Source organism: Gallinula chloropus (assembly GCF_964237585.1).
Source record: "Gallinula chloropus genome assembly, chromosome: 1".
NCBI classification, from domain to species: domain Eukaryota; kingdom Metazoa; phylum Chordata; class Aves; order Gruiformes; family Rallidae; genus Gallinula; species Gallinula chloropus.
The window spans coordinates 55087287-55103134 of NC_140085.1; the positions used below are offsets into that span (position 1 = coordinate 55087287).

Consider the following 15848-nt stretch of genomic DNA (forward strand, 5'->3'; position numbering starts at 1 on the left):
CCCCATCCGGCAGGTGTGTGCCACGAAGCCCACAGGATTCAGCCCCGTGGGTGAGATCGCTGGAGAAACGCCTGGCCGCGTGTCCCAACGTCAGCCATGGGGTGGATGCTGCGCTGCTTGGCACTGTTGAGAGGAAGGCAGCCTGGGACCTGCCCAGAGCAGGCTCTGAAAGGCCCAGGGAGCACTGATGGGTAAAGCTGCGGTGCCCGGGGACCTGGCTGAGGGTGCAGCCAGCATCTTGGTGGGGAAAGATGTTCAGGCTTCCCGTTTTGGATCTGGGTGCCTGCGAGAGGAATGCCTCAAGAATCCTGAGGTAATTTCTACCACTAACAGCTAGCATTTCTAGCTGCAACCCGACTTTGTTTTCAAAATGAGTGTTTTGTGGGTGAACTCATCAGATCCACCATGAGCACATGAACTGTGAGGATGATGAGAGCATTTTGCAACCTTAACTGCAGCAATCGCTGTTCAAGGGTATGAAGATGAAACTAATCTCATTTGGGGTGTGGCAGAACTGGATCACAGAGAAATACATGACATCTTAATTAAACAGGAGTGAGAATAAAGAACATGCTGCTCTGAACAACTGAACAAACACAGCCATCACCTACAGTAAATAAAAACATATTTTAAGGCATCTTTCTTCATACAGAAATACTAGAAAGTGCCATCTCTCCTTTTCATTCTAGCTTTCCTCTCAACAGTTATATTGCTGAAGACTCTTATGTCCCCACTTAAAGGCAGCACCAGCTGCCCAGGGAGGACAGCTACCTCCTACCAGAGCTGGCCAGAGACCCCCAAGGCTGGTAAGGGAGTTAGGCAAGCCTTTACCTGTGTAAAGTCCTCTCACTCAACCACAGCACGTGTTTTATTAGAAAGATCCAAAGACTGAAACAGGCCATTCGTTAGAGAGCTCAGCACGTTATTAAGTACAAATGAAAAGTAAGGCTTTCAAAGGCATCAGCACAGGACTAATATTGCCTTCTTTAAAGCCAAGGGGAGCTTACCCTTGACCTTCACGGGAAGAGGGTTGGGTAAGCTTGAGTTAACTATGAGTCCTTTTGAAAATCCCAGGCAAGGTGGTGAAAACACTAAGATTAAGAAGGCTGTCAGAAGAAGTGGTGCACTAATGGCAATTTATTCCCCTTGACCTGATGCATTAATGCTTATTTCCTGCACACACAAACTGTGTAGCATAAATCAAATCCGCTCCTTCTCGGAATGTAGATTGGAAGAAACACCGAAGCTTCGCTTCAGCTGGCAGCAGAGGTGTTTGTCAAAACACACGTGCAAATCCTTGCCAATGTATCAGTATACAAGGGAACACAGATCTATTCACAAAGAAAGAGCAAGAAGAAAACTTAAAAAGAAACTCTGACAATACACTGAACAATGGTCCAACGGCTGAACGAAGCAAGAAGATAAGTCTTTTGCTTATACAGACAATTGCTAAATAGATAAAAAATGGCTTTAAAAGTCTTGTATACAAACACATAAATCTTCTAACAAGATAAATTAGAGTTGCATCACTCTCAGGTAACAAGAAGTGGTACTCAGGTGCTCTAGTTCTCATTCCTATAACCACATATATGACCAGAAAGGAAGGAAAGCTTAGTTGCATATGGCAGTGCAGGGAGGGCTTCAAGAGGCAATAACCATGCATAATTAACTGTATCCCAGAGGAACGTCCTGACCTTTGATACAAAAGTGACACTTCCCCGTGAGAAGTCACTATCACTGCTGACAGTCCACAGGCAAAAGGAGTAGAGTCTGAACTAGCAATAGCTTTTCAGCTGCAAAAATGAATTTCATGTGAAGGTCAAGACTTGCTGCCATGTCTGCGTAGGAGAGTCAGCCCAGCGCCCACTCCTTCACCAGAGGCAACACCGCGGTCGTCAGCGGCGAGACCTCTGTCCTGCTCTGGTCAACAGGGGTCTGACCTCTGACTTGATGGAGCCAGACTTTCACTGTCAGACAGGAGGTAACATTTCTACTGACTGCAGATGCTGACACAACCTTCCCAACACACACAAGGTGGGTGTGTTTGCTGCTTGGTTTTAAAAAAAACAACAGCATTCACAGACGTAGCTTATGAAAGACAATAGATTTCCCCCATGCAATGGGGAATACAGAAATTAAACATTTTCAGATGGATCTCCCGGGCAATTCGGGAGGTGCTACAAGAAAAGTTGGCCAGCCCTGAAGGAAAAGATTAAGGAAGAAACACTTCACAAAACAAAGCCTTTTAAGTTTGAAGTAGGAAGTTTGAAGTAGGAAGTTCTCTAAGTTACTCTGGAGCCTTTATTAGTGGGTATCTATGTGCCACACAGGCTGATAATGATTATCAACAGAATGCCTATACTGAGGACATAATGCAAAACCAGCAACTGCATCTTGCTTTTTCATGCTTCTAAGTGGCTTTATCAAGCTGCAGGATCAAGTCCTTACAAGAAAGTTTCCAATCTGTTCTAGAAACAATTATTACTGTTTGTACAAAGCTTTCTCAATTGTTCCCTTGCCACATCTTGAGACAAGACCAACAGGGGAAGCTAGCAACAATTAACAAAAGACCTCAAGGATCATAAAGGACTGCAACTATGCATGTTTTTGAAAATAATATAAGACATGGGCATGATTTTATCACAGTGTGTTGAAAGCTGAGGAGGAAATGGACAGAGAATTAAGATATTTTGTAATAAAGTACAGGTAGTGAACTCTGTAAGCCATTTAGAATGGATATACCCCAAGGTTAGACACAGTAGGATAAACTCTGGGAAACAGAAATACCAAAATAAACAAAGAAAAAACTCTCTACATTTATTTGCATGCAGCAGCATCCCTGATACGAATCACATCTCTATATATGTGAACACAGGATTTGAGGAAGAAAAGATTCCAAGAGTGAAATGGACAAATCACGTCATCCACTGGCCAGAAAAGTCTACTTCTATAGCAATAGGAGAGGACCTATAGATTGAAGCTCTGAGGATCCACTGTTCAGACTATACATAGCTGGAAGGTTTTGCTTCTCCCTGGCTCTAGTCTGGTCCCATGGTCTCCATGAACGCATGAAATCCATTTTCCTGTTTAGATTCACCTGAAAGAAATCTAATTCAAACACTCCAACTCACTTAAAAAGCACATTCCTAATGTGAACTGTAAGTCATGCATACATACCCAAAGTGTCAGCAACAGTTATATTTGGATTAAAATCCTACACACTGAGTGTGATGCCAAGCTTACAGAGTCACAGAAAAATTTAGGTTGGGAGGGACCTTTGAGGTCATGCAGTCCAACCTCCTGCTCAAAGCCAGGCCAGTTTCAAAATCTGATAAGGTTGCTCAGTCTTCTACTGTTGAGCCGCTGACTGTCTCCAAGGATGGAGAATCCATAGCCTCTATGGGCAACCCTACTTGGGCCTCAACCCCTGGCAGCCAGCACGTAACCTGTCCTGTGATTGTCCTTTTCCCTTATATTTAATCAGAATTTCTCTTGTGGCTGACACTTCTTTTACTTTGGAAAAAAAAAAAAAGAGATAGGAAGAGTCTGACTCCACCTTTTCTGAGTCTACTTGGCCTTCTCTTCTCCAAGAAAAAACTCAGCCTTTCCCTCTACTTCACATTAAACTAACGACCTTAGTGGTGCTCCACAAGACTCACTAGTTTGTCAGTCCCTCTCTATTGGCATAAAGCTGGACTTTAAATACATCCTCCTATTACCAAGTACAGGGGAATAATCCCTTCCTTCAGCCTGCTGGCTTTGCTCTTGCTGATGCAGTCCTGTATGTAGTTAGTCTTCGTCATCATACTTGCTCTCTGTCAAGACATTCAGCTTCTTTTCTGCAGAGTTGCAACTAGCCAGGCAGCGCTCATCTCGTGTTACTTTGTGGGAATTTTGTATCCCAGGTGCAGGATTTTACTCTTACTTCTGCTGAACTTCATGAGGTTCCTGTTGGACCACTCATGCAGCTTGCTGGGATCCTTCTGAGAGGCAGTCCTGTTCTCCTGTGTCAAACGATCCCCAGGACCTGAAGTCGTCCTGCCTCAGGCACAGCTCGGAAAATCTCAGGAGAACACAAACTGACAAGCGTGCAAAGTCAACTCACCTACAGACTTCCTCAAGATACAGTCCCTCCCATCACTGAGGCCACAAGCAAAGAGGTTAAACAGAATTGGTCCTACTGTTAGCCCTCAGGAACACGACTTGTATCTCGCCTCCAGTTAGATGGATATTGAACCACCGACCACCACCCTGATGATCTGGCCCTTTTTCCACCCTCTGTGCAGTCCACCCTTTTCCAAGCTCTACCTCCTTTTCATCAGGAAGCCTTGTAAGAGATGCCACCATAATGTCTCCATTACTGAGCTCCCTTCTGATCCTAATCTCGTGACCAGACTGCTGTCCAGGCCAAGTCTTTGACAAGACTACAGTGGCATCCTTATCTAGGAACCTGAGGCCACGCACTGCAGTTGTGTGGGCCATCCCACTGTATCTCTGCAAATCCAGTGGCTCCACAGTGCTGCAACTGTGCAGACTGCTGCTGCCTCCCAGCACACCTGCTGGTAAAGACAGGTTTGCCCCACACTGTCAAGTTGATCTCCTTTTCTTGAAAAGGGTTGTGTGGTCACGGAGTCCAGAGTGCTGCCACAACACGAGGTGCACAGACAGGTGTGAATAGGTGGGATGCATCCACTCCTGCCTAGGCTTTTCCCCTTCAGTGGCAGGATGAATACTGCTTGGGCTCCATCCCTTCGCATGGGAACACTGGGCCCCCTCGTCAAACCTTAATCTGCTGAAGTAGTGTTAGTATCCGCAGGAAATAGTAGCACAGTCAGAGGACTGGCCAGGTCTTGGCAACCTCTGTGATGTCCTGGATTCAGTTCCCAGGGAAGCAGAAAACCTTGGGAATGATCACTTCTGGTCAGGAGATGGGTGTCTCCATTCCCTGCACCAGCCAGACTTCAATCCCCATTACCCACTGCTTCTCAAAGTCAAAACCATAGTTGTAAGCAGCATGAACACAGAGGTTTATTGACATGGCAAAAAAGCATCAGAGCAAATATACCTTAAACTGTAAAAAAAGCTCAAAACAAACAAACAAACCCCCCAGCCTCAGAAAAGAAAATCCTACGTTTGTGCACATATTAAAGCAGAAACACCTACACAGAAAGCTCTGTGGAACTGGAGAAGTTGATTACTTGTCCATATCATGATGCATGCTATTAGTATTGAGTGTGTGCACAGACCTTGAATGCCAGACTTCACAGATCTCGCTGCGGTCAGGAGCAAAGCCAAAGCCATAAATGTAACACTCGATTTTCAGGGGAGATGGGAATGTGGAAAAGAGTTTGGGAAATTCTCCTACCAGAACGACTGGATCTCTGCAGAGAACATACAGCCTCCAGGCATTGGGATGTGGCACAGGGGCATTCCTTCATCTCCAGGTCAATCTAGTGCGGCCAAGGCTGCTAAGCCCATCCCTTTCCTTCAGACATACATGGGAGGAAACTCCCCCTTCTGTCACTGGACTAGACGAGAGGGGAGGGAAAGAGAAGAAAGAAAAAAAACCACTGTCTTCTGTCCACCATTTTAGGAGAGAAAAGGAATTCATCAGCTGCTCTCCTATCTGACATGCAAATGGAAAAGGCAAGAGACCAGGCTGTTTCCTCCCTGCATTAGACGCAAGAGGAAGCAGGATAGGAAGAGGGCAGGAAGCAGCCAACAAAAGGTAAGAAGAGATGCTAAACTTCCCCGTGTCCTAATGCTGTTGCATTTGAATCTGAATTCTTAGAAACCTACAACCCAGCTGTGGAAAAAGGACTTTGGGAAGGCTGGAGAGGGGGGAGGGAAGGATGGCTTTCTCAGCAGAAGTACGTGTTTTGCTTTGTTTTGCATTTGCATGCTTCATCCAAAGTGTTACACAACATGAAGCTTTATATAGCTATATGAGAACACACTCCCCCCACACGTCCAGGGAAAAACCCCAACCACAAATCAAAACCCTCACCCAAGTCTAACGGGACTCTAATGCAGACTGCTGACTAGGTACCACAACAACACAATCGTGCATTAGAAAATATTCCTTGCTTAGCTGTGGGAGAACAGCTTTCCCAGGATGATTCCCTGCAACTCCATGCCCCAAACTCACTAATGTTTGCCAGACAACAACGGCTGCTGCAGGACTCCTTTGGCAAACGTGTATCTTGGACTTTTCTCTCTTTCAATACGCTGTTGTTCTACGGAGCGGGGAAATCATCTAAGCTACAAAAGAGATGCAGTACTAACACTTTTAGAAGTAAATAATTCTATATATATAGTAGAGACAGAAATATGACACTTGGGCAGAGAAATTCCTGGGCAGAGAGAGACTAGAAAAAACCTTCTGATAAACAAATGCCGTCAAAGCTTGTATTTTTATATTCAGTGCAAAAAAATATTGGGTAACTGTTTGCTGTTCCTAGAAAGAATGGAATTCTGTTGCAAACAGCTGTAGTTCTTTTGTAGGAATTATAATGCTGTATTGAAGATTTATGTTCCTGACAAAGAGATAAAGTGATCCAAACCAGGGCAGAAAAAACAGAGCGGTCCTTCCCTAACAACACAGACCCATGTAACTTTTATTAACTCTTACTGTGGCAGAAGTTTTGATCTTCAAAACCAGCAACTCATGCTGCGGTTGATGTTTCCAGTAATTAAGTCTGGCAGTGGCACTCTGCACAGAGTGAGCTGTTTTATCACAGGCTCTTACACAAGCAAGAAACACACCCTAGAATCTTGAAAACCATTAAAGTCGTATTTACCTCCAAAAGCAGATGACTGTATTTTCTTCTTGACATTTTGGGGTTTTACAATGGTGCTTTCCCTACCTTTAAGGAAAGGTTTCCCCAGAGCCGTGGCCATCTGACTGATCCATACAAGAGAGCAAAAAGGTGACCCCAGGCAAAAGTTGACCCCTGCATAAAATAAACAAGCGAGGGGAAGGAATCTTGGGTCTCTTTGCTGTAATTATACAGCTGCAGGTAGCCCTACCTGCCTGCATGTCACTCTCCTGATTCCATGGAAAAACTACTCCCTGTGCTCTGCAGGATTAGAGTCTTCTGTGCTCCTTGGAACTACAGCAGATACCAGTATACAGAACTAACTTTTTGAAGTCAAACTGACGTTCAGCAATAAAACCCAGGATATCACAAGTTTTAAAGTTCATTTATTTGCAAGCAGCCAAACAGCATACTCTGGGCTGAATCCCAGGCCAATTTCCAGTTACACTCTATGTTGCTCTGTGAACATTACACCAAGTTACACAACTTGGAATCGATAAAACCATTCCCTTGGAAGAACCTGTCCAAAGGCTCCCGTCAAGTCAGTGGCAGTGTCTCGTTTAGGTCTCAGGCTTCAGCTTCTATATCATAGCTGCTCAGTCCACTAGATCATATTTATTCTACATCACCAAAAATGTTATTTCTGTCCTCCTGAAACTAATTGTTTGGTTGGTTTGTTATTTTGAGTTTTTTTTTTACTAAAGGAAGAAAATAAATTAAAATTAACAATTAACAATTACAGTTGTGATTTTTTTTTTTTAACCTGGGAACCACAAACTATATTTCTCATCTGAAGCAAAGAGAGAAAGTCTGATCTCTTTGAGCAAAATGCAGAACAGTCCAAAGGCCTACACAGAAAAATCACTGTGCATGTGCCACAGTTTTTACATTCGGGTAGAGAAAAACCCAGTAGTCTAATTTTACCGACTTTAAAAATCCTACATGTAGTCAGCAAGAAGTGAAAGACCATAAAATAAAACCTTGCCACCAGTCCTTAGTCCTGCAAAAAGATCTGCAAAAACTGAGGATATTTTGCTTGAGTAAACAGAATTTTAATTGAGCATAAACAAGTGAACAGCAGGCATGCGATTTCCATAAGTATGCATGATTCAAAGGGAAAAAAGATTTTAAAATCTGGGGCCATAAAACCAACTTCTATTTTAAAAGTTTTAGGCTCTAAAAACAATGGTAGTGTGTATGTGGCAGATTTCTTTCACTTCAAACAGATTCTTCAAAAGAAATTGCCACTGACAAATCATCATTTTAAGGACTGTTTCCAATAAGGCAGAAGTTATCTAGCATGGCACTAAAGAACACATTTAATTTTAAGTATGCTTACAGTTTTATTAGAGCCAGTGTTTTTTTCCATGCTTAAGGCCAAGCATATGCTCAAACACTCTGCTGAGACAAAAGCTTACAAGTTTGTTGCTCAGAGCGCGAAGCGAGGCGTTTCATCCCCAAAACCACATTTTCTCGCGTGCAGTCAGCACCGATGATGCCACCAAGGTTTTCAAATCATTCCAGGGTGCACTCACCATTTATTAGGGCACAGATGTTGCTCCCTTTCTTTGGCTTCTAAAGAACACGCCTAAATATTAAAACAAACTTGGCTCTCTGCCCCTTATCCCGTTCTTAGACTCTGCGTTGCCACAGTAAAACTAACAGTAACCTTTGACCTAATCTGGAAGCCTTTTCTCATTTGCCCATGAAATTTGGCAATGGGATTACCAAGTACAGGCAGCCCACTCAAAACCAGAGAGCCCGATCTGCACAAATCCAGCACCTTGGGCCTGAGCGATCCAGAAACGGCCCGAGCAGCCCACAAAACAATCCAAGGAACAAAACTCAGGAACGATCTTTCTAGTAACAAGCTACACAGTCTCCTGACTGCACTGGATGGCTCTGTGTGCTGTTTCTGGAACTGAAAGGATTGTTCAGCAGCTCAACCAGCAATTAGCAAACGAACGGGCTGATTTGCAAGGCAAATAAGGAGCATTAGCATAAAAGGATCTGTCATAACAGCAAGCAGGGCCTTTTCCAACGTGGTCAGTGCTGCAAGTCTGCATTGTGCTGAGAACCTGAGGTGTTTTCCAACGTGGGCAGCAAAGGGCATTTATTTCCCAAACTCTCAAAATAATTTACCCATTTTTGAGCGAGCATAAAGCAACCTCCACAAAGACCAGATGTCATGATATTCCTTTAAAAATGTCCTAAGGTAATGTCAGATTTGTCCAGCAGATCTTGACAAAACATTCTTGAACGTGCAGCTAAATGGGATGCGGATGCACATGATGATCAAGGGGTCCTAGTCACCCATCTTCACAGGCTCTCAGCCTCATGCAAAGCACACGACACTGGAAAAATCACACGTTGTTTCCATCAAAATATGTATGACCAAACTGAAAGGGAGCGGGGTGGGATGGGGGGCCTGGAGAAAGGTTTATCAGACTGTTTGGAAATGATGTTCTCAAGCAAGGGCAATCTCACTACCTTGCTGGTAACGTGGGATTAGCAACCAGAAGCTAGGCAAGAACCATGCGATTTAAGAATGTCTTGACTTCAAAACAGTTCAACAATTGCACATGGCTAGATAAAGAAATCACTTCTGAACAAACATCAAGTCCAGAAAACTGGTATTAGAAGTACATTTAAATGTCAGAAAGCCAAAGATTTGACTAAGTATGATGATGTAACACCCACTAAACTGGTTAGCCCCTCAATTTGTTTTAAAACTAAGCAATGGCTAGTAATTTTGTAAGTAATGATCCTAGATAATTGCACTCCAGTAAATATAATAAACTAAATAAACCTAAATTAGCATGTGGTACTAAATCAAATTAAGATCATAATAAAAGTAAGCAAATAAAAATTCTGTCAATGTGAACAATCCAGAAACAAACCACCATAAAACATACATAAACCACACAATAATCAGGTAGGGATGACGAAGAGACTCTTCTGCAGCTAGTCAAAACTTCTTTCATAGTCTGTTCCCTTTGGTAACAGTAAAGAAGTCTGGGTCCTCCTACAGTCCAGCCTCCCCCAAAGCCTCCTGTCCTGCTCTCTCCTCATCTCTTGAATCTCATCCCTGCTCACTCCTCAAATTTTGCAGTACTTCCTGGTGTTTGGCTGGCTTCCAGAAAATTCAGGCTGTCCCCCTTTGTTTGTATCTTCCTCCGTATCTACACCACAGATAGCCTAAAATCTGAGTGTTGAAATGGTACATTCAGCGCTCCCAAAATTGTGGCTTGAGAGCAAGATTCAAAATACCAGCAATATCAATATTGGCCTTACCTGCAGGATCTTGTAATGTCATTTCTTTACGCTTCACCATCAGCTTGTCTTTAACCCATGGGAACTCCTGTAAGGAATCCAAGAAGACATCAAAAGCCTTGGGTCCTCTGGTGGGGAGAATATCAAGGAGCATCATGGTTTTCCTCTGACTGGTGGTTTGGGATTTTATTTCTTGAACGTGACTGTCCGTGAGAATCCCTTCTTGGTAGAGATACTGAATAACAATTCCATCCACCAGCACCTCTGTGCAGAGCTCCAGGCGCAGGGAACGTAGAAGCTGCTTGTCTCTGGCATCCATCTGGCAACCTAGAGCATGGGGAGTAGGGAAATGTGTGTGAAGAGTAAAATACTTCAGCCTCTACCATCCAGAAGTGACGTGTGGACACCCAGCATGATGTTGACGCCTGGCAACCTTTAGAATGCAGAATCACCAACCTGGGAAAACTTTCCACTCAGATTTCTCACAAGCTAAAATGCAGCCATATCAGGGAAATATCTCAGGAAGAGATCCTTTGACACTGTGAAGACCAGGCCTTCGATGGAATAAAAACCATGCCAAATAATCCCACTTGCTAACTGGTAAACACCCACACTGGAGCATCTGCCAGTCCTCAAGAGGCTCTACAACCAAAAAGTCAGAGAGGTGTCACAGCTGACATCTGTTACTGATGCCTTGATGTTCCTGTGGTTGCAGCAGTGCCAAAGCTACAGCAGGACTGGCAGATGCACCGCAGCCAGGCAGCAGCAGCAGGGACAGAGCGAACAGGTACGTTTGGCCTACGTGATGCATTTTAATTTTAGGAGGGGTGGAAATGTACCTTATGCACCAAGTCATCCTTCCCCCTGACTCATCCTGGAAGGCTGCTCTGGAACTTGACAGATCTGGTGATGAGAAACTTTCTTCAAATTTCCATCTCAAATTTATCCACCTTCTATTTATAGGCATTTGTTCTGCCAAAACTGTTCTTTAGCTTAAGTAGCTCTTCTCCCTCCCTGGTATTTACCCTTCTAATGTGTTCACAGGAAGCAATCGGATGCCCTGTGCCAGCTTCCATTTCACTTGACTAACCCTCTGACTAGGCAAAAGCTGGAAAAGATGCATTTTATAGCCACTCTACAGAAGAGGAGTCAAGGTCCAGAGAGTCCAAGCAACTCATCCAAGATCATACAGGGTGTCTGTGCCAGACCTATGAACCAAATCAAGATGTCTAGCCTAGACCTTAACAACAAACATATCCCTAGGCCCACTAACGGCACTCAAAAAGGAAAATATCAGACTGATATAATTAAAAACTTTCTCATGGTTAAATAAAGAAGTAAAAAAAAACTGCAGCAGGTGTTGAGTGTGATTACCAAGAGAGTTTCTGATAATTAAACTGGAAGCTGCCACTCAAACAGACCTTGCAGAAACTGCATTTCATTCAGTTTGAGGATATTGGGAGTGACAGGGAATCTTCAAAGCTTTTATAGGAAACCTGCTAAAATCTTAGTATTGTGAGAGGTGCCTACTGACTGCCAAGACCCCATCAAAAGTTGGTTGGTTGGTCTGGTGGTTGAAATCTAGGGCAGGCCACCAAAAGAACGTATGGGGGTGTGAATGGCACCTTGGACAACATGCAAGAGCCTAGGACCCCGAGAGAGAGATTGGAGAAACCTGTTTGTGTCACCCTCTGATAAAGGCACTTTCCAAAAATGCTTCCACTGTGTGCTGAAAGTGTCACTGGACGGCACCCTCTCAGGAGGACTCCATCTTTTCAGGGTCACCCAGTACATTTCTCATATACTGAAGTCAATTTCAAGGCACCTACGTTCTGCCTAGGGGTCATTTGGGAATCAAACAACAGCTATCCCGGCACGTGTCCTTAAAAAATGCTAGTCTGCTAAGCATAGCTCAAACATCCAACTCCATCATGGAGTGGGATGACAGTGAAAGCAAGGAGATGGAAAAAGAAGATGGGAAGAAAGTGAACTGGATTTCCCCACACGATGTTTGGATGCTTGCTTTGAAGGGGTGAAGCTGGTCTCTAACGCACACTACCTTTACACTACGGGGAGCAACCACAGGACTAAAGCAAAACCAGACAAATTTCAGGCAGCAGATAGATCCCTGACATTTCTCCGTTCCAGGATTCCCTGACTGCCCCTGAGCTCATGAAGTGCTTGCAGAGTTCGACAGGAGCTAGTGCAGCAACAGCTCTAGGGGCAGTATCTTCACCCAAGCAGAAAACTTGGGTTTTCTGATGCTACAGAGCTCTTGTATTTCATGTTCTGCCCAGGCCACTGAGAGTTCTCATCTAGGAGCCTCCTTGCTCACGTACCAGATGAGGAACATGGCCTTCCCCAGTCACAGCGCTGCATTTGATGAGCTCCCCCCTTTCTTCGCAACCAAAGCAGTCGACGCTTTTCAAAAGTAAAGCCTTTTCAGACCATCTCAGTTTGCATCCCCATGCACTGAAAAATGCTTATGGAGCTGTGAATCTGACGGGGGAATTTCTGCTGAAAAAGGCCTGTGGCTCACTGACTGCAGAGCGAGCACAACTGAGGTTTTAAAGCTCTTAACACTAAGGGCCCTTAACACCAAGGTCAGTGGCCCAGTGAACTTCCAGGGTGCAGTGTACTGATTTTTAAGGTCTTTTTAAAGATCAAGTATTTCTTTGTGTGTGTTTATACCGTGAGAAGGAAATGTCTGAGTCAGGAACTGAGCAGCCAGACATGGAAATGTATCAGGATTTCGGTGTGTAAGAGTATAGGGACAGAGCTTAGTGCAACATGGAATTAAATTTGAATTCATTTTAATCACAACCTGTATCTAGGGATCCAAAGCTCTGAAATAATTTTTCTCTATTAATGCTGGTGCTAGAAGGAAAGCGAGATGATGAGACACTGTTGACACAAGAGATGACACAGCTCAAACCTTCCCCAGATACTTCTGAAAAACGCGTCTCCTCCACTACAGGGCCAAATTGTAAGGAACACACCCCCACCGTCCTGCAGAACAAGCCAGCCCCTGATTTACCACCTCCCCAACATTTTTTTGGATCTCACACAGAGTCTGTCCGCGAAAGGGGATAAAACTTTTAAAGCCTTGACCCTAGAAAGACCCTCTCTGGCCTTGAAAAGCACATTCACTGCGTGCCCGGCCAGGAACACTTGGGCATCTTCCCAGCCACCACCTGCACCGGGCTGCTCAGGGCTGCCAGCGCGTCCCCGTGTGCCTGCTGAGCTGAGAGGAAGGTCCTCCCTGCCTAACCCGCGAGCGATTCTGGCGGCTCGCAGCGTGCCTACACGTTACACATCCCCCCCTAAAACATCCAGCCTCCGCCTCCAGCTTCTCCCCCGCACCCGAGGTCTGGCAGCTGCCGCTCCAAGCCGCACTCGGGGGCCGGCTGCCCGACCCGCCGGCACCCCGAGAGCACCCCCCCCGCCGCGGCTCCAGGCCGGCAGCACCCCGGCCTTCCTCCCCTCCGCCCTTCTTCCTCCGGGCACGGCTCTCGGCACGGCTCCCGCAGCGGAGGCGGGCGCTGCCGCCGACCCGCGGCCCCCGCCGCCCCGGCCCGCCCCGCGGAAGCCCGTCCCCTGTCCCGGCCTCGGAGCGCGGGGGGCCGCCGCCGAGCGGTCCCTCGGCGCCGATCGGGCAGCTTCCCTCTCGGTGGCGCCCGGGATAACAGCCGGGGGTAGCCGGGCCGAGCGGAGGCGCCGGCACCGTAAGGCGAGAGCGGTCGGGGAAGAGCACCGTGAGGGAGAGAGCCCCCTCCGCCCTCGGCCTGTACTTACAAGCGGGAAGTGGGGAACTACACAGGGCACCTCGGCGCCCGCGGAGCCTGCGCGGGGAGCACCATCTTTGTTGAAGGCAAGAGGGCTTCGCCGGAAGCGGCCGCCGCCGCCCTGCTGCGGGCCGGCCGAGGAAGGGCCGCCGCTGCCGGTCCCGCTGAGGGCGGGGGAGGGGGGTGCTGCTGCCACCGCCGCCGCTGCCGCCGCCATGTCAGCTGTGGGCAGCGGGGCTGGGCGGCCCCGCGGGTCGGGACGCGCGGCCGCGTCCCACCTGCACCCCGACCGGGAAGGTGGGCCTCGGGGCGGCAGGCGCGGGGGATCCGATGTGGGTTGGGGCGGGGGTTGGGGGCCGCCGGCGGAGCGCCCGGCTGCGGCCAGCTTCCCGGCGAGGGGAAACGAGCCCCGGCAGGACTGCCCGCAGGCGCGCAGCCGGCCCCAGGCAAGAGAGAGAACGGCCCGAGGGAGAGAGGCCGCGGCCCGGTTCCCTCCGCTGCTCGGTGCCAGGGGGCTGCCGGGGGGCGTCGGCGGAGGGAAGCCTCTTCCCCTGAGTCTGAAGGACCTGCTGCGCTCTCGGCACCTGGCTGCTGGTGGGCTGGTGTGGGGCTTTGGGGGGGTGGGGGGTGGGTTAGCGAGTGGAGGCGTTGTATCTAAAATGAAACTGGAAATTACAAAAGTGGAGTTTTCGCGACAGTAGGAAGAGCTGATCTCGTTACTCCCTAGGGATATGGGCTCCTGTGTGCTAAGCCAGGCTCCATCCGAGTGCAGGTATCATTGTATAAAGCATACAGCAATATTATATCAAATGCTCTCTGTGTGTGTGTATATATATATATGTTTGGCTTCAATGCTTTCACCTGAATGGCCTAAAAATGAAGAAACTTTCATAGATGAAAACAATTTAGTGAAGTAGGAGCTGGCTGGTGTCTGCCATAGTGCCACGCACATCCTCACAGATGTGTTCATCCGTTGCTGAATACGCAGCCACCTCTTCCACACCGTTTCCTATCTCTGCAACAGAAGTACTGTAGGAGAGAGAAAACTCTGATTCACAGAGCTATAAAGATGGATGAGGCGGTGGTGTTTCTCCTGGCGCGCCACTGGACCTCTTTCCATCTTCACGTAGGTGTGAGGTATCACACAGGCCTGAGCCATGTCAGCCCTTTTCTTTCACTTAGGGACTGAAATAGGGATGGAAGGATGAGAGAGGGGAAAAAAAAAAAAGAGAGATCCTACAGAGCTGGAATAAGCTACCTTGGAGCTGCAGGCAACTGCAGCGAGCTGACCGTGATCTGCTTGGCTCTCTAATGCCTACCCCCTGGAAAAGCAGGAAAGGTGGTTGCTGCTGTGTGAATCCCATTTGTACATCGGTATTTGGAAGAAGTTAGTTATGGAAACCTTTACATGCCTTTCCTAGATGTTATACCCAGGAAACATTTGCCATGGAAAAATAAAACTGAAAGTATTATTTGTAGAGCTCACATACAGAGTATGCTCAACGTGGTATTTACCTATGAGATTTTGCATAAAGATACACACTTAGTCACTCTCAGGAAGCTTAGATCCTTTTCCTTTGATTTTTTTTTTCCTGTGGCTGACAGCAAAGTTGAGAAATTATGTGAATGCAGAATGTAAATCACAATCTTAAAGGCAAAGTTTGTATGCTGCATGTAAGAAATGTTTAAAATTATATATACATCTATTATGTGGCCAGCTTTTGCAGAGATGCTACTTATTTGGCAATTTTAAAGCAATATTTTGGTTTAATTGACATCATGCTTTTTTTCCTAGGATTATTTCTAGACAATGAATTTGATACATTGCTCTTAAATAATTGATCATTAATACCTTGCTCCAATACCTCAAACTGATGTAAATGTTTTTTGTCCCGGGCACACATGTTAGTCTTCTAGGAACGCAGACATAAAACATTTAAATATTCCTATGGGTTGTTTCAGCCTGATGCAT

General features: G+C 46.3%; 1 protein-coding gene across 1 annotated transcript in view; it reads right to left on the reverse strand.

The window, feature by feature from the left end:
- The window catches only part of CRADD (CARD and death domain containing adaptor protein), an 80047-nt gene extending 66139 nt beyond the window's left edge, over positions 1-13908 (reverse strand). The window contains exons 1-2 of the mRNA XM_084275494.1: positions 13887-13908; positions 10113-10418 (exon numbers count right to left, since the gene is read on the reverse strand). Coding sequence (XP_084131620.1) covers positions 10113-10410 — 298 coding nt within the window. The 5' untranslated portion in view covers positions 10411-10418; positions 13887-13908. The remainder of the gene's footprint in view (positions 1-10112; positions 10419-13886) is intronic.
- Positions 13909-15848: the final 1940 nt, after the last annotated feature.